The sequence below is a fragment of the Pelobates fuscus genome, chromosome 1 (assembly GCF_036172605.1).
Source record: "Pelobates fuscus isolate aPelFus1 chromosome 1, aPelFus1.pri, whole genome shotgun sequence".
Taxonomy (NCBI): Eukaryota; Metazoa; Chordata; class Amphibia; order Anura; family Pelobatidae; genus Pelobates; species Pelobates fuscus.
Genome location: NC_086317.1, coordinates 193,723,142 through 193,750,240, shown reverse-complemented (window position 1 = coordinate 193,750,240; position 27,099 = coordinate 193,723,142). Strand labels below are relative to the sequence as shown.

The following is a 27,099-nucleotide window of genomic DNA, read 5'->3' as shown; positions in this document are numbered from 1 at the left end:
TACTCAAAAAAATCCAAGGAAATTTAAGAAAGTACCGTATTTATCGGCATATAACACGCACTTTTTCTCCCTGAAAATAGGGGGGAAATCGTGGGTGCGTGTTATACGCCGATATCCCATAATTACTTACCTGTCTTGAAGCGTGGGCCGGTGTTCAGAGTGCACACTTCCTTTCAGTCCCGCCGGAAACCGGAACCTGAAATTGAAGTTCCTGTACCGCGGTGCGCGCTGTGAAGCCGGCCCACGCTTCAAGACAGGTAAGTAATTATGGGACAAGGGAAAGTGGACTAGGGGACACTATGGGAGGGGGTGGGAGAATACTATGGGGGGGGGGGAGAGAATACTATGGAAAGGGGGGGAACACTATGGGATCAGGGGGTAGAGAATACTATGGGAGGGGGGGAAATACTATGGGAGGGGGGGAATACTATGGGAGGGGGGACACTATGGGATGAGGGGGTGGAGAATACTATGGGAGGGGGGGGATACTATGGGAGGGGGGGAAGGGGGAATACTATGGGAGGGGGGAAATTTACTTCTTAAAATGAGGTGCGTGTTATACGCTGGTGCGTGTTATACGCCGATAAATACGGTAATTTTTTAATCATTCTGGAAAATAGCAGAAAAAATTAAGAACTATACAAAAACATCACATAAAAAGCTGCACATTTAACATGCGTGGTAGTGAAAATGCAAGGTTTCAGATTTTGACATTGGGCAATGTAGGAAGGCATAACTAAACAGTACAATATCTTGGGTCTTATTTATATATGTAAGAGTTATGGGATAAGCAAATTATACCACTTCAGTGGAAAAAAGAATAATTTCTTGTTTTAATTTAAAGGAATATAAAGTTGTTTTTGATTCAGTCCTTGGTGTTGTCAGATAGACACAGCTAAATGGCCATAAATGTACAAATAATAAGCTAATGACAGATCTGTGTACTATAGAATGCATTTTCCAAAGCATTTAAAAAAAAAAAAAAAAAAGTGTTGCATATCTTTCACAAATATTTTATTCATTTAAAAGTGCTCTTTCAAAATCTGCACTTAAGCCACGGTATTAGTGTGCTCTCAACAAAGTTAAAAAGGAAAGCAATTTGCAAAAAAATCTCAACTAGATGGAAAAGCTCGCAGAATTCTGACATCATCAATTGCACGGTCCTGAGAATCTGTTTCCACCATGCCCAGACGGTTCAGTGTCCCCATACCCTGTGATACACGGCCAAATATGGTATGTTTCCCATCCAGCCATTGACATGGTGCAAGTGTCAAAAAAAACTGACTCCCATTGCTGTCTGGACCAGCATTTGCCATAGCCAGAATGCCAGCACCTGGAAAGGAGACAAAAGAAGAGAATCATACCTCAAGTAAAAATTAATGTAATAGCAGAATATACTATTAAAGAAAAGAAAAGAAAAAAAAAAAATCGCAGACCTGTAAATTTGAGGTCTGGATGAATTTCATCTTCAAACTGCTTCCCGTAAATTGAGGCTCCTCCACGTCCTGAGACAGGAAGAGTGAGAGACATTTTCAAATTAGTAGTTAAAACAAATATCTGAATTTAGCAAGACAGCTTTCCCAGATATAAATGTACACCCGATTTTAGCCCACAAGGACAGTACCAAATGCTTGAAATGTATTAAGATGCAAATATGGTTTTGTAGACTTGCTAGTGGTCAGTTATGGGTCAAGTCAACTAAAAACTATTTTAATGTAAACAATGCCTTTTCAAAGTAAAGACAGTGTTTACTTTGCTGCCTAGCAACATCCCTAATGGCAGTCACTCAGATGACCACCAGAGGTGCTTCCAGGGTCAGGCATTCAGCTTCTCCACACTCTGCATGGAGACGCTGAACACACCCCATAGAGATGCATTGATTCAATGCATCTCTAGGAGGAGATGCAATTTGGATCAGCACTGCATTTTGCCGCACGTGTACTTTAGCCTCCCAATGCGTACCTATGTTTCACACATTTGTATTCCTGACACTATAGTGTTCCTTTAATGACATAGGCAATTGTACAAGTTCTGGTAATTTGCTTGTGGGTTCCTTGTTCCAATATGCATTGCATTGCTTTTATCTATTGAATCTCATTTGTCACATGCCTGTCCAGTCCTCTAATCTATGCAAATCCCTCTGTAAAGGAATACCATTGATTTCATATGGCATTATCTTACATAGTCTGCAAACACATGACGGTTTCCTCTCTCTCTCACAAACAGGTGCTTTATATATACACTACTCATTCATATGAAATGCTTGCCAGCAAGACTTTCATGAATATTCATTAAAATGTGAATTGTTGGAATTCAAGGAAAATTTTAAATTAGACCAAAAGATTCAAATTTGAAAAAAATCTTGCACATTAGCAATGTTTTCAGCCCAGCTATTTTGACCTAAAATATTCAATTTAACTCACAATAATTCACACATCACGTGAATAATCTTAACAGATTTGATTTAAATCAAACTACAAATACCCCATTAACACTTTTAATAATTTATTTTGGTTATTAGATTCTATTTCTTTTTCCATGCAATATATAATAAGAGTATTTCATACTGAAACATACCTGTTCCAGTTGGATCTCCCCCTTGGACCATGAAGTCTTTGATAATACGGTGGAATTTTGTCCCATTATAATATCCTCTCCGGGCTAGCTCTGCTAAATTCTTGCATGTCTTGGGGGCATTAAGCCAGTATAACTCCAATGTAATTGTGCCCATACTGCAGTATAGAAATTAAAGTAAGAGAGAAAAAAAACCCTTCAGCTTCACATTTATCCTTTTTTTTTTATCGCATTGCACAAATATATATATATGTATTAAGGCCGTTTGGCCTGTATTTGTGGGAGGGGCTTAAATTAATTCACTCCCCTATATAAGGGACACCCCTTACCTGACTCATATCGCTTGAGGTCAGCATCAGAATGATTTCCACTTCCGGGTCATCCAGACGCCATTTTACCGGATTACTCCATGAGGTTTTCTAAGCAGAGCTGTGTCAGGAATCCAGCCACAGGCTTTTCCGGCCTACCACCTTCTTTCTTCAATCCATCGCCGTGGATGGTGCCCAAGTGACTCACAAACCGTAAGTCGACCTACCCGTTACGCCAGGCATCAGTCCCACGGCACCATTCACGGGTCAGGTCCTCACTTTACGGCTGCATTTTGTCTAAGTCTGTTCTAAAACTATTGCATGTTCATGCATATCATTTGTTTAAACCCCCTACCAGTCTTTGGGTGTACTACAGGCTTCTTAGACATAATCACATTTCATGTACAAACCAACGAACCACCGCATTTTCGCCTACACACTGACCCCTACCGGTCATTCAGTGTACTACAGGCTTCTTAGACATTATCGCATTTCATGTACAAACCAACGAACCACTGCATTTTCGCCTACACACTGACCCCTACCGGCAATTCGGTGTACTACAGGCTTCTCAGACATTATTGCATTTCATGTACAAACCATCAAACCACTGCATTTTCGTCTGCACACTGACCCCTACCGGTCATTCAGTGTACTACAGGCTTCTCAGACATTATTGCATTTCATGTAAAAAAACAACCAACCACCGCATTTTTCACCTACACACTGACCCCTATCGGTCATTCGATGTACTACAGGCGTCTTAGACATTTTTTGCATTTTCATATACAAACCAATAAACCACTGCATTTTCGCCTACACACTGACCCCTACTGGTCTTTTGGTGTACTACAGGCTTCTCAGACATTATTGCATTTCATGTACAAACCAACAAAACACTGCATTTTTCACCTACACACTGACACCTATCAGTCATTCGGTGTACTACAGGCTTCTAAGACGTTTTTGCTTTTCATGTACAAAACAATAAACCACTGCATTTTCACCTACACACTGACCCCTACCGGTCATTCAGTGTACTACAGGCTTCTCAGACATTATTGCACTTCATGTACAAACCAACTAACCACAGCATTTTCGCCTACATGCTGACCCCTACCGGTCAATCGGTATACTATAGGCTTCTCAGACTTTATTTCACTTCATAAGCAAACAAACTAACTACAGCATTTTCGCTTTTATACTGACTCCTATCTGTCAAACGGTAGGATTAACCCCTTCAGGACACATGATGTGTGACATGTAATGATCCCCTTTTATTCAAGAAGTTTGGTCCTTAAGGGGTTAAAGGGTTCAACTTCAGGTTTAATTCACAATAATTTACATTTCACATCAAGACCAACAGTGGTTCTATCAACACTGCCACCTACAGGTCTGTCAAGTACATTGACAATTTTCATGGGGTTTTACAAACACCAAAACACTGACACCTATAGGTCAACAGACAAACAAAATTTCACATACCAATCAGTATCCAACTACACTGCCACCTATAGGGCACTCGGCAGATCTCCAGTGCACTTGCATTTTGCAACACCATGTTCACTGACCCCTACCATTCAATAAGACATCCAACAATTCACATAGCAAGCACTATATCAACATCTGGTATAAATACATATATTATTACACAATAGCAGACGCATCTGTATATACGTAACTGGTAATATAGTTCACATACATTTTTCACAGCACGCTGCTCACACAACAGACTTTCCCCTAGCAAGGGGACATACAACATACAAGGTGGAGACAGACCACATTTTCACTTGTACATACGGCACTTAATGGGTTAAGATTGATACATATTTAACCAGTATGGCTACGATGTTTAATATTTACACATCACGGCACTTTACTTTTCACATATACTGTACGTATTAAGATAAGCTTGGTCTATGCCATATTTCCTTATGCCATACAGTTTTATCCATTCAGCTTACAGTTACTACTAAAAACCTATAGGGATTGTCAGGTTCAATACCATACTACCAAGTACATACACCTGCTCACGTAGTTATTCATCTCTTACCTTCCCTGGAATAGTAATAGTATACTGGCAATTAGGGTTCTAGGGCCCAATAGGTATTACCCCCTTTTTTTCTCTGCATTATGCTTCGGTTAGTGGTCCCGCGAGGCCAACACCCCGCCTCACACTCGGAGGCATACACCCCTCGGGCCACTCGTGAGCTAGCCGCCTCGCATTGTATCATAGAGAGGGCCTCACCTGTCACTCCCCTATCTATTTTCTGGTTACTGTCACCGAGAGGCCAACATCCTGCCACAACGTTCGGTGGCCACTCAAAATCCCCTCGCGCCAAGCATAGATAGAGCCTCTCAAGCCACTTGGCAACTAGCAGGGCCTCACCAGTCACCAAAAAACACCAAGCCTAATCGTTTTGCCTTACGGCTTAGCTAGCAAGCCAGTACAAGAACCCTGGGTACAAATAATAATTGCAATCTTTATTGTTATTTAAGTATTTCTCAAAAAGATGGTGAAGAATCACCTCTTCCTAGCACCCCGGCTAGAATTGATACACCTTCAAGCAGAGGAGATGTTGCTAGTCCAGCAGCAATCAGATCCTGGACGATCCCACACATTACCACCGACCTAAGGAGGTGACAAATACCCTACCCTGCTACAGCAAGGAAAGCAGAGTTATTCAAACTCCTCCATACATCAACGGACAACACGGAGGCAGGGGAAGGCCCAGCTACATCAACTCAGGTGACACCCAGGCTATACTAGCCTCACTCATAAACTCATGAGCCAAAAAATTTATGACAGACTGGCAATCTCGAGTTGGTCACCACAGCCCTCACAAGGCTGGGCCTCACGCTACTGTACAACCAGCACCAACCAAAACTCGGTTACCTGGTACAATCAATTCTTATGACACACAAGACGTTAACCCTGCACGTATGATGTCAGCACATTGGGGAAGCAAGGCATATATATGTATGATGATGTATCTGTGGTGGTCAGATCCAGGGATCCCAGGTAAATCGGGAACTGACCATCCCTTGGTTGGGTTGGCAATTGGAATATGCAGAGATGTTTATTTTTGCAGGTACCCATACAGAAGGGATTTTGTCCCAAACAAATGGACGAGCGCTCTCAGGCTCCAGGTACCAGCACCTCTGAACTACCAGAGACCATTGATATGAGTAGTTGCATTGCATATAGACTGTTGCATATATGTTCAAATGGTTCAGGGCACATGACAAACCATGTGTCCCAATACAACTTACAAATAACGTACACACCAATGCATTTTCAACACTACTGACTCATCACACTTCCAGACTTGTAGTAGATTTACTAAAGCTCTGGAGCTTCAAAGGTCTCCCATACAGGTATCATTAACACACCTTCAAGGAATATAGCATGCCCTCACTTACAGTCAGCACAACAAAACCATTGGCTATAAACACACTCATAGCCAAGATTTGCAGAGGGGTCTTCCAATCTCCACCATTTACAGCAGGGCACCAAACACAAACACATTGGTATTGTCACAAGGAATCTTCCCTTAAACAAAGACTAACCATAGACTTATTGGCACCACACACCTCCGCTACCCCAAGTCTCAACTCCCTCATACCCTCCAAGGAGTTTTCTTACTATACAACACCATTGATCTACCTTTACAGCTATCACTCAAGCATGGGTTGAAGCTTGGTTAAGTAAGACCAATATCATCAACGCAGTAAACGGCTACCATCTACCCTACACACTGGCACTTACATGGCATAAATTGGGCAATCCTTTCCCCGCTCAACTTTCCAGCTACAGATTAGCCTATCGATATTCGCAGATACTCTGTGCTGGTTATGATAACATATCCAGAGGTCTTACAGTCATACACTATCTAGAAGACTTCTTGTTGATCAAAGATAACATATTTTTCACTAGAAGCCTCACGGCAGCTTAGTCTGGTTGACCACTTGGGCATCCCAGTACCCCATAAGAAACAGAAGGCCCAGACACTATCATCACATTACTGGGCATACAACTTGAGTCAGCATCCATACATGCAAGTTCCCACAAGACAAATAGGGAACATTCTCATCCACATCAATCACTACCTCCTGCTTAGTACTTACAACTGCAAGGAACTACAATCCCTACCAGGTTCCTTAATTTTGCCACGCCAATCATACCACAAGACCACGCTTTCACATCCAGAGTACTTTCCCCTTTTTTCCACACTTCCAACATGATGATCAGAGAATGTCCCTAGACACCTCAGCAACAGCAGACCTGCACATGGGGGGGAATTTCTTAACCACTTGGCATGGTAAAAGCATGTTCCTTCCAGGATTGTCTGACACTTCTCCAACCAGATGGTCAGACGCGGCGTCTACCACGGGTTTGGCAGCGATCTACCGGGAACGATTGCTTTGGAGCTGTTGGCCATGGCATCCAGGTTTGGAAATTTTTCCACCACCTCAGCCCCTTTGGGAGATCTACCCCATTGTAGCAGCTGCTGTGGCATGGGGTAAATCATGGTCAGGGTCATCAATCCGTTATTACTCTGACAACTAGGCACATGTCATATCATCAACAATCGCCACTACTCATCCATGATATTTCTGGGGAACTCACTTGGTTGGCCACTTATCACATTTCACTTCCATGTACCAGATGGGGGTATACATCCCTGCCGATAATTGTCTCATTTATATTCCAGGCATGTTCATCATACGCTTCCTACAGCCGCCCATACAGTCACGGCCACGCTTTCGTTCCAGAGACAAAATCATGGATTAGACATACTCATGCAGCATAGCATGCACTATCCCACCTAGCACTTTCGTCCCATACTTATAGAACACATAACACAGCTTTTCACCTGGCTTAAAGAATCTCATTGGAACATGACATAGCTCAACCTGTGTCATAACATTTCTCCTAGGTTTTGCTTCTTTTTGCCACCTTAAACTTAAACTATCTCACACACCATTAATTATATAGTTTACAGGCATTCAACAACACAGGATAACCTATGGCCAAAACTACCATAACTTCATGCTATCATACCAGACAAGAATATACTCAGAGGTTTTCAGGAATCCATTCTCCCACGTTCCTCTCAGAGATTACCAATAGCCATCCAACTTTTCATCCTTATCGGACCTATTAGATCTACAACCATTCAATTATACTACAAAGTCGGCCATTACCAGCCATGCACATTGCCTTTTATGCCTTTCTCAGGCCAGAGAATTCACTACCATCACCACCACTCAGACAGATCATTGTCTTCAACGATCCCACGTACGTAAACACATATTTCATTACCTATTGGCTCTACCACATTCCGAAACGAGTCAACACGGACCAACAGTAGAGATAACATACTATCCTACCCACAACAAATGGTGTTCACTTTCGGTCCTAGATTCCTACCTTCAAAAATTCTTACAGGAATTAAATACTGTAATGCATTTAAGGAAATGTCTGGTTAATTTGTATATATTTGTTGACTGTATTAAATCTTTGATTATTCCTTTTTGCCCTCTTTATTTACAGGCCTACCGTATCGTCGGTCTCGGCACACCACAACCGACTTGCTCCCTTTATACTATCCTACGCTTATGCTGGATCCTTACTCCATATACGGCTATTTGCCCCTTACACAAGTATTAAGGCCGTTTGGCCTGTATTTGTGGGAGGGGCTTAAATTAATTCACTCCCCTATATAAGGGACACCCCTTACCTGACTCATATCGCTTGAGGTCAGCATCAGAATGACCCTCCCACCCACTCCTCATTTCAACACTTTCTCTTTTCTTTCCATTTACTTTACTTTCTTACTCCTTGGTGGGCCCTCTTTATTTACAGGCCTACCGTATCGTCGGTCTCGGCACACCACAACAGACTTGCTCCCTTTATACTATCCTACGCTTATGCTGGATCCTTACTCCATATACGGCTATTTGCCCCTTACACAAATATATATATATATATATATATATATATATATATATATATATATATATATATATATATATATATATATATATATATATATATATATATATATATATATATATATATATATATATATATATAAATTTTTTTATTTTTTTTTTTTTTAAGTTACTGCAAAACTCTAACCTGTGCATATTTGCAATAAGAGCTCACCAAACCAGGAAGTGACTTATTGTTACTTAAAGGGAAACTCCAGTGCCAGAAAAACGATCCGTTTTTCTGGCACTGGAGGGTCCCTCTCCCTCCCTCCCACCCACCAATCCCCGGTTACTGAAGGGGTGAAAACCCCTTCAGTCACTTACCTGGGACAGCAGCGATGTCCCTCGTAGCTGTCTCCGCGACGCTCCTCCCAGTGATTGCGTCGGCCGGTGGGCGAGACTGATCTCGCCCACCGGCCGAGGAGACCTAATGCGCATGCGCGGAAATGCCGCGCATGCGCATTACGTCTCCCCATAGGAAAGCATTGAAAAATCATTTCAATGCGTTCCTATGGGGTTTTGAGCGACGCTGGAGGTCCTCACACAGCGTGAGGACGTCCAGCGATGCTCTAGCACAGGTTTCCTGTGCTAGAACCCAGTAAGTGACCTCTAGTGGCTGTCTAGTAGACAGCCACTAGAGGTGGAGTTAACCCTGCAATGTAATTATTGCAGTTTATGAAAAACTGCAATAATTACACTTGCAGGGTTAAGGGTAGTGGGAGTTGGCACCCAGACCACTCCAATGAGCAGAAGTGGTCTGGGTGCCTGTAGTGTCCCTTTAAAGAAACACTGAAAGCACCATAACCACTACAAAGTGCAGTTGTATTGCCCTGGCACTCCCTTATATGCACATACTCGTTTTTAGAACAATTTGACTTCTTACCAGGGTCGATCCTTTCTTCTCTAGAATTGCAGGGCTGGCTCATTGTTCTCAAGCAGATTGCTTCAAGTTTACCTGACACAACCCAGGTAAGAAGTCAAACATTTTAAAACATGGTTACGGTGCCAGAAGCGCCAGGGCACCATCCTACATTAAAATGCCAATCTATTTGCACCATGAAGCACTTTCAACCAGTAAGTGTGGTCCTGCTTCAGCCATACACTACAGAGACATCTGACTTCTCCAGCTGAAAAAGAGTGAAGAGCAATGCATGGCCCCAATGGGGGACATACTAAAACGAATGACAGATTGGAATGCCCATAGACTTTAACAAGGCAGTGGAATGCCCATAGAAAATAATGGAAACAAAATATTTCAATTCGAGACGAAACTATTACACATATGAAATAAATCTTTTGCTGGAATACTCTCAGAGTTCAGTGTAAATATTCAAAATTGAGATTACCGTAATTGGGATTATCAATGTTTTCTATGGAATGACAAGGGTGAATGACTAAAGAGAATGCAATAGAGTATAATGGGAAGCAACACAAACTCATTTGCAGGCAAATCTGTGTTACATAGCAAATTAACCTTTACCACAGGTGTTCCCCAAGTACAGCAGCAGATTGTAAAATTAAACTTGGAATCGGAATCGTGACACATATCAAGTAAATCTTTTACTAGCATAGTCTCCGAACTTACTTTTAATTTTACAATCTGCTGCTGTACTTGGGGAACACCTGTGGTAAAAGTTAATTTGCTATGTAACACAGATTTTCCTGCAAATTAGTTTGTGTTGCTTCCCATTATACTCTATTGGCATTCACTTGAGTCATTCACCCTTGTCATTCCATAGAAAACATTGATAATCCCAATTTTGAAAATTTACACTGAACTCGAAGAGTATTCCAGCAAAAGATTTATTTCATATGTGTAATAGTTTTGTCTCTAATTGAAATATTTTGTTTCCATTATTCTCTATGGGCATTCCTTCCACTTCCATTATTATCTATGGGCATTCCACTGCCTTGTTAAAGTCTATGGGCATTCCAATCTGTCATTCCTTTTAGTATGTCCCCCCAATGGAACCCACCTATGTTGTCAAGCCACACTAAAATGGCCTGATATATAACTCTGGGATGTCACCAGGGTACTCCTGGCACCATAACCACTACAGCAGACTATAATGGTTATGGTGCATGGAGTACTCCTTTAATAAGGACACATGACATGTGTGACATGTCATGATTCCCTTTTATTCCAGAAGTTTGGTCCTTAAGGGGTTAAATGCCTAGAAAGGGTGTTTGCTATATACTTTGTTGGACCTCCTGCTGTGGAACTCCCAGATAAATTATATACAGCAGTAAATTTGGTGTTAAAATAAATATTGCATACCGAAAGGGCAGGGACAAGAACACATATTAAATGTTATCACCCAGCATAAACCTGCAACTCTATCAACATTGTGCACCACACGTGCGGCCCCTTGCACGGTGTCACCTATTAATCATCACATAGTTTTCTTACCTGGTCTCTAAAATCACATGAGATGGATTCCACGTGTCGGGTGGTATTCCTGCCATTGTGGCTCATTCACATCGGTCAGTAAACCACGTGCGTTCCAAATAGTAACAGACCAGTTCCTGCGTTCCACGCCTCATCTTCAGCACCGCCAATCACGTCTCTGCTAACGTTCACTCCACCAATCGCAAGTCAGATTTCCGTGTGTCTCACGTATCGCAGGAACTGTTTGAACCGCGATACCATGTCAATGAAGGAGGGGGCGGGGAGTGGTTTGAATTCTGCCCGATCCTTTTTTAGGGGGCGTGGCCTACGAGTTATCCGCTCAGACAGCGGCTTGTGGTAAGTGTCACCCCTCCTGGGGTAGTAAGGGTTCAGAAATTTTGAACACTATTTGTAAATACACAGTATCTCTTAGAAATTGTACGATTTATAGTAAGGGTACACTGATAGCTCTATTCTCTAGGATCCTTGTATTTACAGAGCTCTTTGTGTCTATGGATTGTATTATGTACAATGGTATATGTATCTAACAAAGTAGAAGGGACATATCGCAATTTTGTGTCTGGCTTATATTGCAGCTAAAAACAGTAATTAAAGACACCCAGATTACTTAATCTCAGTGTAGTGTTGCTATACTTTGAAACTGTTAAATCCATCCCTTCTGGCTCACTTCCTGACGACTAGTAGAGGAGATGTTGCGGTCCTGACCTATGTCATGGGATGGGAAGCCCCCCCACCCATAGGAAAGTATTAATTCAATGCTTTCGTAAGGGGAAGCTTGGATGCTGGTCAGGTCCCCAATTACCCTCTATGAGGAGAATTGTATTAGACCACGCCAACGGAGGCGTAGTGGGAGGAGCACAGGTAAGCACAGGTAAGCAGCACCGCTGTAAAAAGGTAAGTAAAAACTTTATTTTATTAATTTTAATGTAAAATGGGGGGGATACAGCAGCCAGGGCCGGCGCAACCGTTAGACGAACTAGGCATTCGCCTAGGGCGCCAGCCTGCTGGGGGCGCCCACCAGGATGCCCCTGTCTTGGGCCACCCTCCCAGCGCCGGGCCGATCCTCCTGGCGCCCGAAGGTGGGGGAGCCAGAATATGACTTAAACAGCGCACTGGAGGAGTGAGGAGCTGCCCCACACTAGAACCCAGAGAGGCTGGATGGGCCATAAAAAAAAAAAAAATTGTGAGTGACTGTCTGTGTCAGTGACTGAGTATAATTGAATTCAGTGTTCTCTTTGACTCCAACCTCTCATTCACCCCTCATGTCCAATCAATCGCCAAATCTTGCCGCTTCCATCTCAAAAACATAGCGCGCATCCGACCCTATGTAACGCCTGAAACAGCTAAGGTGCTTGTCCATGCCCCTGTCCTCTCTCGCCTTGACTACTGTAATCCGCTTCTCAGTGGTCTTACGTGTTCCCAACTTGCCCCGTTAATCTATAATGAATGCAGCAAGCCTCATCTTCCTGTCTGCTCGCACCTCCCTTCCCCCTCTGTCAGTCCCTACATTGGCTTCCTGTAAAATATAGGACTCAATTTAAGATCCTTTCTTACAAAGCTCTACACATGGAGTAGTCAACCTGGTCCCTACTGCCCACTATTGGGCGGTTTGGGATGTCAGGTGGGTTCTGCAGAAAACGCCCAATTATCCATATCAGGATGATTTTTCAACTGAGGGCTGCTGTTTTGTCCCAGAGGCAACATAGGCCCTGTTTGTCAATATCGCAGATATTTGTTAACTATAAAAATAGACTCCCACAGTATTTTAACAAATATTTCTTTAAAACAATAATTCAACCCTTGCAATATTTTAAAATGAATACAAATCCTCAACATACATAACATTTTTAAAGGACTAATAAGTGAATATAATTAAATTAGTTCATTTCCTTCATTTGATCTAGTTTTATACAAATTATTATAGGCAAAACTGTGAAGTGTTGGCATTTTGTTAAATATTATATTCATACTTCATATTGTGTTTAGCATACATATGTGTCAGACGAAAGCCCATCTGTCTATATAGTATGTATCTGTGCATGTATAGAGAAAGCATTCAATTATGGTCAAGCAACACATATCAAATGAGCCAAAAGTAACACACATTCAATTTTGAATAAGAATGTCACTAAAGTGTTAAACTGTATTTAAATAATAATTTAACATTATTATATTTGTCTTTTTTGCTTTAGGATTCGTGAAAAATTACAAGTAACTTTAATCTATGGAAACCATAATGGGAGGTATGAAGCACACACAGCAGTCTGTTTCAATATCTAATACCTACATATTGTGCTTTAGTTTGAAGAAACATCAAAAAGTTAATCCAAGCATCATAAACACTACAGCACTACACTAAAGCACTTCAATAACCCTGTTGACCGCTCTCAGACAAGTGGCACAGTGTGCATGAAAATTGAAAGTTAGTAACTTTTGTTCAGAGCTTGGTAATGACTCTCAATGATGCTGCAGGAAGTGGAGTTACCTTTTTTGGTGTTACAGCATTACTTACTGAGCACCAGACCAGAAGGATTGATTAATATGTTGTGCACTAGATTGAGGTGTAGACCATACGCTGGACCATCAGGGAATCCTTGTTATGTCAATAAACAACCAGCGATTTGTCAATAAAGGGTTACTTCAAATCATAAAACCATGGTTTTAGTTAGAGTAACCCTTTTTGTGGTGCTCTGCGCCCTACATGCAAAGCCCAGTTCTCCCCTGAGCCGATCCTACTTGGGTGACATCCGTCCCCCACACCAGAGGAAGGATGGACTGATGGGAGGAAAGCAGTGGGGTGCATCCATTGACTGTCTGAGCACCATCAAGCTGCAGAGAAATACATAAACACTGCACATACAGAGTGCAGGCACCATGATCATTTCAAATTAATGAAGTGTCAAGTGGTCTTTTTGCTTTAGGTGACTTTTTTTTTTTTTTTTAATCTTTTGCTCTTGCAGGTCAAAGGATCTGTTTGGCACCATAATAACTATCAAAATGTCATTGTTCTGGTGTAAGGAGGTCCCTGGTGCTGCCTTACCTCAAGCTGTTTTTATGAAAGTGGAGCTACTGACTGGCTTAGAGCATCAGCTTACTGCTCTAAGCCAATCGTCAGCGCTTCTGCCTGACAGCTCTCTCAGGCTTCTGTTGAAAAAAATGAAAATTTTGAGAAAGTGGATTTGGAAGGGTCAGAGAGAAATGACGCTGGAGAGGAGCCTTTGGGGTTAAACCGTTCATGCACAAATGGTTTAAACTCTAAAGGTAAACCAGCGCCAGGGACCTCCTGGCACCATTACAACTTATTTTTTTTTACCAACTGCTCACTATAGGGAAATAAATATCTTATGACACACTAAGTAAAACCGATTGAGTTAAAAAAAAAAAAAAAAAGTTAACTGTAACATGGTTTTGATATATACAATGTTATCCCCTATTAGGTAATCTCCCTGTTTTAGTGCGACAATGTGTTTGTTTTTTTCATATGTATTTGATAACGTGGACCCTAAATGTATCTCTTTATCTTCTATATAAAAAATTATATATCTCAGTGCACTAGATGGATGATGGCATACAAGGCTGCAGCTGCTGATTGTCCTATCTGTACTATTTTTCAGATCTCCCTTTGATCACAGAAGAGAGTTTTGATTTTGATCCATATTACTCACCTGACAGGTAACATATATGTTTGCTTTATGTTCATGATCATTGTCCTTGGTTAGACTTAATCATTTAGACATGAGAAAATGTATAGTATGCAGATCAGGGAGTTTTTAAAAAATAAAGTTGCACAGTAATCTAGGTTGAAATGAAGACTAATCAATTGAGTTCAACCTTTTACACAATGTATTTTGGCTGTTGGTCCCTTGTACAAGCATTTTCAACTAAGCAAATTACTTTCAATAACAATTTGTGTGGAACTCTAATAGATGCCTTAGCAAAATCACAAAACACGTAAATATAAAAAAGACTATTCACACATTCATTATATATATATATATATATATATATATATATATATATATATATATATATATATATATATATATATATATATATATATATATATATATATAATATAATTTTCTTTTTTTTTTAATTATTATTATTTTTTTACCTGAAAGCAAATAAGTAGCTCCTGCGGGGTTAGCAGGCTATTAACATAGCAGGAGATAAGAATTTCCTAATTAAACAGACTGTGTAATGAATACATTGTAAACCTTATAGTTCACTTTACAGGAAGTGTTTAGGAAGGCTGTGTAAGTCACTTGCATGGAGGTGTGATTAGGGCTGCATAAACAAAGTGAAATAACTTCTAAATGGCAAACAATTGAGTAGTGAGACTGCAACTTAATGGGGCACTTAATGAAAGGAATGTCTGAATGCTGGCTAAATGAAAAAAGAGCTATTAAAAATAAATCCAAGTGTAATAATAAAAAGCCCACAGGAACATACTTACCAGGAACAGCATGCTGGGGGCGACAAAGGTAGAAGTGTAACAGAGATGAGATGTGTTAAATATACATTAGCTTAAACTTAAATTATCTTGGTCCTAGTAATCAAACAGACATTGTCCACTGCTGTGACCTTGTTATTTATTACTTTGTTCTATAATCCAAAAAGAAAAGATTTGCCCTAAAGTAATGCAGTTATTAATAAGCCAGCAAAATCGACTATTGATGGTTAGGGATACAAACCTAATATTAGAAGATACGTATTTAACATTTCAGGATAAATCACACAATCACCATGCTAATGTTTCTTATTCATAGCGATGATGAAGATGAAGCAAATCCTGTACTGCATTGGAGCCCACTAAGTGCCCAGGGTATGGCGGAAATCACCAAGGAAGCCAATAGGCTTGCAAAAGAGCTGAAGAAGGAGAACATATACAATCAGGGCCAGCACTCTCTTCTCTCTTTGGGCATAGCATCAATTGAAAAGCAAACAGAGAATAACTCTTCTTGGAAGAACCAAGTTAATTTTGTAACTGTTTCCTCTGGTTATCCAACGGGGACATTTTCCTCTATGACCGCTAATACCTATGCCTCTGAGAACCAACAAGAAAATACCTTTTATTGTGGACAGCAGTCATATAGTTGTAACCTACAAAACATGCTGGAAGGCACAGCAACTCATACCTCATCAGATATATGTCTGCCAGTGTGCATCACCTCACCAGGACATCAATCCCTGTTACTTTCAAATGGCACTACCAGTCTTCGTAGTCCCCGAAGAGAGACCTATGTAATTAAGGACAGTCCAAACAGATCTTTTTTGCCAGATGTATCCATCCCACCAATATATGAGCAAAGTAGCATAATTTCCCATGAAAAGAGGGAGGGAAATGGAACATCAGAAAAATACAAGAAATATAAATTTCCTATAGTGAGAACTTGTTCAACAAACGGCAGCCCAAGGGGTCATAATTCTGAAGGTTTTCGTAGCATGAGGTCGCAAATTGGAATGGTGAAATCTTGTTCAACAAAAGGCAGCCCAAGGGGTCATAATTCTGAAGCTTTTCGTAGTACGAGGTCGCCAACTGGGATGGTAAGGTCTTGCTCAACAAAGGGCAACCTAAGGGGTAATAATCCTGAAGATGTGTGTAATGCGAGATCACCAACTGGGAATTCATCAGCAGGTAATGTGTATTACAGCAAGTTGTGACCATTATAATAGAATTATGTACTCCAGCACTACAGATCCATGCAAACTTTTTCATATAATATATCCTTAAATGATACCTTCAGTATCAATGGTGTATAATTTTTCTTCAGGCAAAAAGGAATTGGTACCTTAAAAAATAAATAGACCCAATAGTGTAAAACCATACAAAATGAATTATTATAATTTGTGACAAGGGAACACTCACATAATTTAGATTTAAGGAATCAAAGTCTGGTATATGGGTCCATGTAGGTGACCCTTCCTTCTTGATGCAACCAATAACTTAATATGTCCTCAATATATATAGAGTAATACTGCACTTGCAACTGTATTATAAAAATTCAATCACTTGGATACTCACAAAATTAGAGCCTAAGATCTGGCTCACTCTCTGCACACTGTTAAAGGGCCATACCAGCTTTCTTTAGAAGCAGCAGGAACCAGATGCCATAAAGTGTTTATTAAAATTATATTTATTCACAGTACTATAACTAAAAACAAAAGTTAATCAAAAGAATTGTGGTTAAGTCCAGAATACACTTTGGATTTCTCCAGATGCCCAAGATGCATTTCACCACAGGTTCCAGAGGCTTCGTCACCTGGGCAAATGAATAGAAATTCTGTGCTCCTCTCACCTGCTTATGTCCCCTTTTAATAAGGGGATACTTGTCCTCAAGTATCCCCTTATTAAATAAGGGGATACTTGTCCTCAAGTATCCCCTTATGTAGCGTTAAAAGCCTTGTTTTCAGGTAAAATCTATGATCATCTGCATTACATTTAAGTGTCAATAATTTAAAAGTCTCTATGTAGCTCCATATACATAAGGCGTTAAGACATAGAAACGGGGAAATAAAATTAAAGTAATGCAGATGTTCTTTTAAGATATTATACAGATTACCCGAATACGGTAGATGAGAAAATAAACAATACAAATGTCATTACATATAACACCTAAAAGTCAGAGGACACCATAGTAAAATAAAAGGAAAGATAGATGTTCTTTGATTACTATTCTTTGGAAAAAAAAGACACCTGATGATTTTTAACTCCTTAACCCCTTAAGGACACATGACATGTGTGACATGTCATGACTCCCTTTTATTCCAGAAGTTTGGTCCTTAAGGGGTTAAGGACACCGCTTCAGAAGATGGGCACTTTTAAAATTATTTGCTGTTTGTGTTTAACTGCAATTTGCATCTCTCTCATTTATTGTACCAACACATATTATATACTGTTTTCTTAGACAACAAAAGGGCTTTAATTTGATAGGACACATACATTTATAAATTCTCATTTATTACAAAAACAAAATGCAAATTAATGGGGAAAAAAAAAATTTCCCCAAGTTTTGGCAATCGTAACATGTGCATAATATGTCCATCTTAGGAAAAGTAATTCAAAATCAATTAATTTATGTGTCTAACTATTTTAGAAGTTGGTATGTTTGTCTTGAAGTTTAATAATCATCACAGAAAACAAAATTGCCACGCAAAAGTATATATTTATATAAAAGACATTACAGGCATTACCACTTACCTAAGGTTACCTAAGACATTACCTAAGGTTATTTTGACACTTTTTATATAGCCATTTCACCACCAATCTCTGCTAAATATTGGAGTAAAATTGTGTTTTATCTATTTTGGCATATATAGTGAGGGGAAAAAAGTATTTTACCCCCTGCTGATTTTTGAACGTTTGCCCACTTACAAAGAAATGAACAGTCTATAATTTTAATGGTAGGTGTATTCTAACAGTGAGAAACAGAATATCAAAAATATAATCCAGACAAACGCATGTCAAAACAGTTATAAATTGATTTGCATGTCAACATGCGTTTTTCTGGATTTGTTTATGGTATTCTGTCTCTCATTGTTAAAATACACCTATGGTTAAAATTATAGACTGATCATTTCTTTGTCAGTGGGCAGACGTTCAAATACTTTTTTTCCCTCACTGTACACATATGACAAGGTTTTTGTAATGTCTATTTTCTAAAGATGGTGTATGCTATTACTGTATCCATATTGTGTTCAGCTACATCTGCTGAGTACAACGATAGCCCCATTGTATGCCTTTGCCACTATTCTGTGCAGCTACAGTGCCATATAGTTAAAACTTTCATAGACAGACCTATGTTTGGTTTTTTGACAGTTTGACTGTTCAAATAACCCCACAAAAGCCTTCCATTTGACAAATCAAATGCTCCCAGGTATCTTTTTAGGCATATATTATATATTATACCTTAACTTGCTACTAATTTTTCGCCAATTTATTTAAAATTTGTGGTGAGAGAAAAAAAAAAATTTTTTTACATGTTGCATTTTTTCTGGGTATTATGCCACTGTCATAATTTCCCCCTAAGTATGCTTAGTTATCTCTTCTGGGTAATAAAACAATATGCCCAATGTATGACCTAGACCAGTGTTCCCCAACCCAGTCCTCATGGACCACCAACAGTCCAGGTTTTGTCAGTATCTCCATTGGAATAAAACAGGGAAATACACATCCTGGACTGTTGGTGGTCCATGAGGACTGGGTTAGGAAACACTGACCTAGAGACTATTTTGTGAAGATACAGCGCTGTAAAAGAGACCTGTCAATTTCAGATTTTTAAGTGTGACTTTTAATAGATGGTTTTGATGGGTCTGTGTTCTATTATGAAAAATATTTTAGCAGGCTGCTTATTTCAACTACCCCATAAAGGCATACCATTTCTTAAAGAAGACATCCCAGTGTAATTCAAAAGGCATATTTTGAACCTTTAAAGTAATAAGGTTTCTGCGCCAACAGAAAATAAAATAGCGTAAAATAGTCCCAAAAGTCTCACTAGTACAGCAAAAAATTGTCAGGAGTATTTTATAAAATGTAGATGGCAGACTCTTCAGTAGGGATAGGTGCGTCTGAATGTCTCAGGGTATTCGTTTTATATGGAAGAAAAAAGAGACAAAGGAAGCCAATAGTGTAATAAGTCTAAAATCCAGAGTGCAAAATAGTAGTAGGAGGTAGAAAACTCGCATTTAAAAGAGCTATGGTCTGAAGGGCGTACAGCGGTATAATCCCAGCTTATAGTATATGTGAAGAAAGTGCGTCTACCAGCGCCGTCTGGTGATCCAAGGCTCCAAGGGAAAAATAAAAAAGGCAACAGTAGTGCTCTCATTTATGATAAAAATAAGTAAAAGTAAATAAAATAATACAGAAACACTACTCTATTGATAAAGAGTTGGTGGTATGATCTCAGATTTCTTTGAGTACAGGAACAATAAAAAGCCAAGAAGAGTAAGAATAATAAAAATGCATAAAAGTACAAAGAGGATTGGCACAGCAAAGTTACCAAAAAACTTTTTTAATGATCTAAAATACACAATAAAATAACCATTACGCGTTTCACCAGTAGGCTTTCTCAAATGGCATAAAAAAACATACAAGCTGGCTAGTAGGAGTTTATATAGGGGGAAAGAGTTTAAAATAGGTGCCAAAATTACATCATAGGCTATCCTCCAATAAGCATACATCATTATTTTATACATTTTACCGTATTTTTCGCTCCATAAGACGCACCTCACCATAAGACGCACCTAGTTTTTAGAGGAAGAAACCCAGAAAAAAAATATTCTGAACAAACTGTCCCATAGTGTTTCTTACTATGGGACAGTTTGTACAGAATATTTTTTTTCTCCCCTGTCCCATAGTGTCCCCCCCTTCCATAGTCTTCTCCTCTCTCCCATAGACTTCATCTTACTCCCCTCCCCACAGACTTCATCTCCCCCCCTCCCCACAGACTTCATCTCCCCCCCTCCCCACAGACTTCATCTCCCCCCCCTCCCCACAGACTTCATCTCCCCCCCCTCCCCACAGACTTAATCTCCCCCCCCTCCCCACAGACTTAATCTCCCCCCACAGACTTCATCTCCCCCCCCTCAGACTTCATCTCCCCCCCCTCCCCACAGACTTCATCTCCCCCCCCTCCCCACAGACTTCATCTCCCCCCCCCTCCCCACAGACTTCATCTCCCCCCCCTCCCCACAGACTTCATCTCCCCCCCCTCCCCACAGACTTCATCTCCCCCCCTCCCCACAGACTTCCACCCCCCCCTCCCCACAGACTTCCACCCCCCCCTCCCCACAGACTTCCACCCCCCCCCTCCTCACAGACTTCCACCCCCCCCTCCCCACAGACTTCCACCCCCCCCTCCCCACAGACTTCCACCCCCCCCTCCCCACAGACTTCCACCCCCCCCTCCCCACAGACTTCCACCCCCCCCCTCCCCACAGACTTCCACCCCCCCCCTCCCCACAGACTTCCACCCCCCCCCCCTCCCCACAGACTTCCACCCCCCCCCCCTCCCCACAGACTTCCACCCCCCCTCCCCACAGACTTCCACCCCCCCCTCCCCACAGACTTCCACCCCCCCCTCCCCACAGACTTCCACCCCCCCCTCCCCACAGACTTCCACCCCCCCCTCCCCACAGACTTCCACCCCCCCCCTCCCCACAGACTTCCACCCCCCTCCCCTCCCCAGAGACTTCCACCCCCCTCCCCTCCCCAGAGACTTCATCCCCTCCCCCTCCCCATAGACTTCATCCCCCTCCCCCTCCCCATAGACTTCATCCCCCTCCCCCTCCCCCTCCCCATAGACTTCATCCCCCTCCCCATAGACTTCATCCCCCTCCTTCCCCATAGACTTTATCCCCCTCCCATACTGTCCCCCTCCCCTTGTCCTATAATTACTTACCTGTCTTGCAGCGTTGGCCGGCAGCACAGGGCGCACCGCGGTAGTGGAACTTGAATTTCATGTTCCGGTTTCCGGCGGGACTGAAAGGAAGTGCGCACTCAGCTTGTGCGCACTTCCTTTCAGTCCCGCCGGAAACCGGAACATGAAATTCAAGTTCCACTACCGCGGTGCGCCCTGTGCTGCCGGCCAACGCTGCAAGACAGGTAAGTAAAGCTTCATATTCGCTCCATAAGACGCACAGACATTTCCCCTCACTTTTGAGGGGGAAAAAAGTGCGTCTTATGGAGCGAAAAATACGGTAAATAAGGCAAACAATGGTACATACTAATAGATATTGGGTTATGAACCATTAGTAACATGTTTAATATTAAAAATGAGCATGTAGTAAGTAATTGTGGCACTTAGCAGCCGGAGCAAGTGGCGCGCGTCACGTGCACGGCTTTATTTACCGGCCGCTAAGGGTAATGGGAAATGTAGTACTTACGAGGTTGGAAAAAAAAAATGCATTTGCCGTCCTCGAAACGGAGTAAGATAGGGAAGATGGGATGCAGGATGTCCCATTAGGTGGTAGGCAGGAGAAAAACAACAGTTTAATAAGGAGAAGGAAAGTAAATAATGTAAAATAAATTAAATGAATTACGGCAGCCATCATGGTTGGGGAAAATAATAGTGGCAAATGCCATATACATGGGGAGTAAACTTAGTGGCCATGTTTGTGGGGGCGGAGGGAAACATCCCTAATGTTTGTTAAAAATTGCTATACATAATAATAAATAATGTAAACTAAAAGTAATAAAAAATAAATCGGTTAAAAGTAACTGAATAAGTTATTGGGTAAATAACAAAGAGGACATGTTAAAAGTTATTTTTTTTGTTTGTTTTTTTTATATCTGTAACCCCTCCTAGACTTGTTGGGTTTGGGGCAGTATCGCTTACGTTAACCTCCAGCTACACCCCCTGTATCTATGCTCCTGCTATATCAAGCGTTTAGTAGAGGGGTCCCAGACCCTTCCCTCCCACTTGTTCCCTCTCCCATCTCCCCATCTAAGAGTTGCTGATCTAAGAACTCGGTTTCTTGGAGCCCCCTGGTTCTATGGTATCCCCCATGTACAGTTATACTTTCTTGAGTGTTTCGCCCTCCCACCTGTTCCCCTCACAGTCCCATAACGTTTTGTCTACACATTGTTCACCGTCCCCCCCAAACCTGGTGGTAGGAGTCCTCCCGCTTGTGATGCCTCCGTCGACAAGGCTGTGTTGCACCGGATCGTTTTCCTGAGCTGTCATAGTGGAGGAATGGCAGTAGGGTGAGCCAGATGGGCCGGCCCTTGATTCTTCAGGCCTAGAGGGCTTCCCATGCAGCTATCACAAGCTTTCTCCCCTCCCAAAAAGAGTCTTGTGTCGGTGCCACGCCCTTGGGCCGTAAGCTGTGAGAAGGTGGTACAGTGTGGGATTGAGCGTGACCAGGTAGGCCTTGCAAATCAGGGACCATCGGATCCATTCCCCGTGATCAACAATATGTTACATCCCTCCCGGACCCCACCCCAAAACATGGAGGGCTCAAGGTGTGTGGTCACCCAAACAACTCCGGTGGACTGTTCGCCTTGGATCAGAAGGCTGTGAGCAGTGAAGAAACGCTGTGGGCAACTATTCGTATCCAAACCGCCGGTACTCGAGCTGCGTTGTAGTGCCGAGGTCGGTGTCATCAGGGGACGACTATTCCTCCGGGTTAGATGGGTGTGGGGGCGCATCGTGCATCCGGTTCTCTCTAGGGCCCCTCCGCGCGTTCCGTGGTTGTCTCTGGGGCCTGGGTTCCCGGTCTAGCGGCTCCAGTATCCAGTCAGGTACAGCTATGGGTGGGAGGTCCAGCCTTTGGAGGAAGCGCGGTATTTCGTCCGGCCAGCGTGCGGCAATCCATTCGTTTTGGTGTCTCACTTGGATGCTAAACGGGAAGCCCCATTTGTATGGGATTTTGCGTTCCCTCAGTGCTGTGGTAATAGGTCTGAGAGCATGCTGTGGTAATAGGGCTTCTAACGTGGTAGGGGAGAGGTCGTTGAACAGGGAGACCTCTGCCTCCTGATATCGCCAAGTGTGCCGGGTCCTGGCCCGCTGCATGATGCGTTCTTTAAGGGGAAATTAGTGTAAGCAGCAGATAATGTCTCTGGGGTCCCCATCCCTGATTCTAGGTCTTGGGGCCCTGTGTGCCCACTCAAAGCGTATGTCTGGTGGTGTGGTTGTCCCCAGAATTTGGAGGAAGAGCGCAGTGAGCAGCTCCTCCACATTCTCCGCCCCCTCACTCTCCGGCACCCCTCTTACCCGGATATTTGAGCGGCGGCTCCGGTTATCCAAGTCTTCCACTTGTCTGCGCAGTGCTAGTAGCAAGTTACCCTGCCCTGTCAAGGCTGTGTCTGCTGCTGACGTTTGGCGCTGTGCTTCTTGGGCCTGTGTTTCCAAGGCCCGGATGCGGCCTCCCTGCGCCTCCAGATCCGTGCGCAGTGCTGTGACCGCGAATGTGAGGGAAGCCGCGAGGGTGGCTGTCAGGGACTTCATGTCGGTCTTTGTGACCATATTGGCTGCTAGTCTCCTGATTTCAGCGCCGATATCAGCCAGGGTAGGCTGTTCAGGTTCCGAGCTGGAGGAAGCTGGGGAGACGGGCGCCATCTTGGAGCCATGTGCCTCGCGGCTCGGTCCCTGCGGGGTTTGGAGGAACCCGTCTTTCGGTCCCGATGACGGTGCTGCCCTGGGGGTCTGCTGGTTCTCCGGTCTCTTTGTGCGGCCCATTGAGGTATGCTGGCGGGCTAAAAGTGGCTAATGTTGGCTAGGTGGCGAGGAGCTCGGGACTCACACGTCCATGCCGGTCGGACTGCAGGCCACGCCCCCCATGTAAAAAGTTTTGTATTAGATAAAACAATTAAAGGTGTCATAGAAACTAAGAAGTGGTTATAGTAGGGATGTTCTTATTCATATTGCTGTAGATAAAACAACTATGCATAAGAATAGCCCCAAGATGATAACAAAATATTCTCAGGAAAGTGCTGATAAACATGTTGAATCAGCTAAAAACATCAAATATTTTTAGAATCTTTTTCTTTTTTTTTGTAAATATGATTTTTATTGTCGATTAATACAGAGAAGCATAAAAAGTTGGTAGGGAGACACGCAGGTCTCAGGCATAGTTTTATATATTAATGCATCTGATGTGACATCATATTCCTACGGGCTCGCAGGCCTCGTTTTCAGTAGGTCGTTGTTCAGTTCGCTTGCCACCTTCATCCCTTTGCATTTTCATTATCACTGTAATTCCCCTTATCTAATACGTGCTCCTGTGCTCAGGATGTTGTGTACCTTCTGTTAGGGTAGGTAGGTTTATCTGGTTGTAATATGGGAATCTCTGTCCCAGAATTGCTTGGGGTTCGTGCATTTATTGGAGCTGTCCCCTAGTGTGATTTGTGCCCCGGGACCCTGTCTTATGGTAGGTTCCTTTTTGGCCTGTGGGGATTATTCGTAGTGACCTAGATGTCAGTTTTGTGTGTTCCTTTTATGGGCATTTCTTTTTGATATATGTTTGCGTTACTTTGGCCCCTGCAGTTCGTTAAGCTTCTCATGTTTAGAATCTTAGTAATAAATCATAACAGTAGATACTCTGACCAACATGGGTAAGCGATACATGGGTATTATATAAAAGAGGATATATACATATAGCATAGTACACATAATTAAATAAAATTTAAACAAATCAAAATCCACGTTCAAACCAGAGGGGGTTAATGTTTTTAAATTAAATACCCATTCCATTTCGGCCTTGCCTAGAATGTTCTTGATATTTCCACCTCTCCATGGGATCACACATTTTTTTTTTTTGTAAATATGATTTTTATTTTCCGTGACAAAAATAGAAAGGCATAAAGCATTTAGACTCGCAGGTCTAGGTGTTGTCCTTAAAGCTTGAATAACAGTTATAACGCGGGCGCGCAGGCCCAACAACAAGTTGGACACGCAGGTCCATTGTAGCATCAGTTATGGGAACCTCTTGCATATGGGCTCTTTGGCCCTTCTTCAATATTTTATCTTTTTGTCAATATATATTTTTATGTGGATGTTGTCAAGAATTTCAACAGGTATAACCAACAGTGCGGACGCGCAGGTCCAAGTAATAAAGAGCAAAGAAATATTCCGGTGTTAAGCAAGACACCTATATGTTGTCATGTTTCAATGGTATCGGACTCGCAGGTCCTTATTTGTATACTATATGCTAGGCGTACCCCCGACTTCCCAGTGCTCGTGCTATTTCCGGATCTAGCTGTCGTCTTGGGGTTTTCATTAGGGGTCTCTTGTGCTAAGGGTGGGTGACCCTCGTCATGGGAGAGGTTGGGGGGGAGGCAGAGCATAGTGTTTCTTGGAGCTGCTGGTGTCTCTGGCTATATTGGTCGATCTACGTCTCCCGTTCCCTTGTCTTTGACCGTCTACCCCTCATTGGTGTCTCTCTGTTGTGTGTGCTCCGGTTCAACGGTTCAGAATGTCTTCCCCCTCCCATGCCAGAGTATCTAGGATCTCACCATGACTTTCGTCTGCATCCCCTAGTCCGCCCTGCCTTATGCATCGTGCTTGAGCCTGTCTATCCGTGGTGTCTCCTCTATCAGTCCCGTTTCTTTGCGTGCGTGTCCTCGCCCCCCGGCCCGTGGGGGGGGGGGGGAGAAGGGGGGAGGGGGTCTCCTCCAGTCTAGCAGAAAACCGGTCCGTGTTTGTCTGGTTTAGTGTAGCATATATTGGAAGTCCGGCTTTCCGGTAGTCACTATCCAGTGTGTCCATATCGTCTGATATGTCTATGATTTCCCCTCTGCCTGTAGGGAGAGCTCCTCTAGTGTTCTGAGTTCCTCCATTCGTTGGAACCATGTTCCCATTGATGGAGCGGCCTGTTTTTCCAATAGATGGGAATGAGGCTTTTAGCCACATTAAGTATTCTGATCGTGAGGGTTTTTTTATATAGTGATGCTTTGAGTGTAGTGTGGTGAAGTAGGAATGTTGCAGGGTCCTTCGGTGGCGGGGTGTCCGTGAATCTCTTAATGATGTTGTATATGTGTTCCCAGTATGGTTGAATGAGTGGGCAGTCCCACCATATGTGAAGGAAGGTACCTGTGTGTCTTGCGCATCTCCAGCATGTGTCGTCTGTCGTGGGGTCATATATGTGAGTTTGATACGGAGTGCGGTACCATAGAGTCAGGCTTTTGTAAGCCGTCTCCTGTGTCCCGCTGGACGGTGCGCAGTGTAGTGTGAGGGTGCACATCTTGTCCCATTGGGCAGGTGTGAAGGTTGTGTTCAATGCCACTTCCCATTTCCCCATGAAGCTCGGGGGCGGCCTTCTCCTCAGCTGCATGAGCATGCCATAAAGCGTGGACAGACCTTTTGTCAAAGG

The 27,099-nt window shown here is 42.5% G+C and overlaps 2 protein-coding genes across 3 annotated transcripts in view; one reads left to right on the top strand and one right to left on the bottom strand.

The window, feature by feature from the left end:
* Positions 1 to 548: 548 nt before the first annotated feature.
* PPIL1 (peptidylprolyl isomerase like 1) lies at positions 549 to 11,563 on the bottom strand. Of its 2 annotated transcripts, XM_063444430.1 has the most exons (4): positions 11,290 to 11,560; positions 2,578 to 2,732; positions 1,437 to 1,505; positions 551 to 1,333 (listed from the first exon to the last, which is right to left on the bottom strand). In XM_063444430.1, exons 1-4 carry the CDS (start codon positions 11,343 to 11,345, stop codon positions 1,113 to 1,115), a joined length of 501 nt encoding a protein of 166 aa, XP_063300500.1. In that variant the 5' UTR covers positions 11,346 to 11,560; the 3' UTR covers positions 551 to 1,112. The 2 variants fall into 2 exon arrangements, with proteins under 2 accessions (XP_063300502.1, XP_063300500.1); XM_063444432.1 differs by lacking the exon at positions 1,437 to 1,505 and having other exon boundaries at positions 549 to 1,333; positions 11,290 to 11,563.
* The window catches only part of LOC134607104 (uncharacterized), a 29,239-nt gene continuing 13,650 nt past the window's right edge, over positions 11,511 to 27,099 (top strand). Inside the window, exons 1-4 of the mRNA XM_063450170.1 lie at positions 11,511 to 11,625; positions 13,482 to 13,532; positions 14,904 to 14,961; positions 16,059 to 16,927. Coding sequence (XP_063306240.1) covers positions 13,514 to 13,532; positions 14,904 to 14,961; positions 16,059 to 16,927 — 946 coding nt within the window. The 5' untranslated portion in view covers positions 11,511 to 11,625; positions 13,482 to 13,513. The remainder of the gene's footprint in view (positions 11,626 to 13,481; positions 13,533 to 14,903; positions 14,962 to 16,058; positions 16,928 to 27,099) is intronic.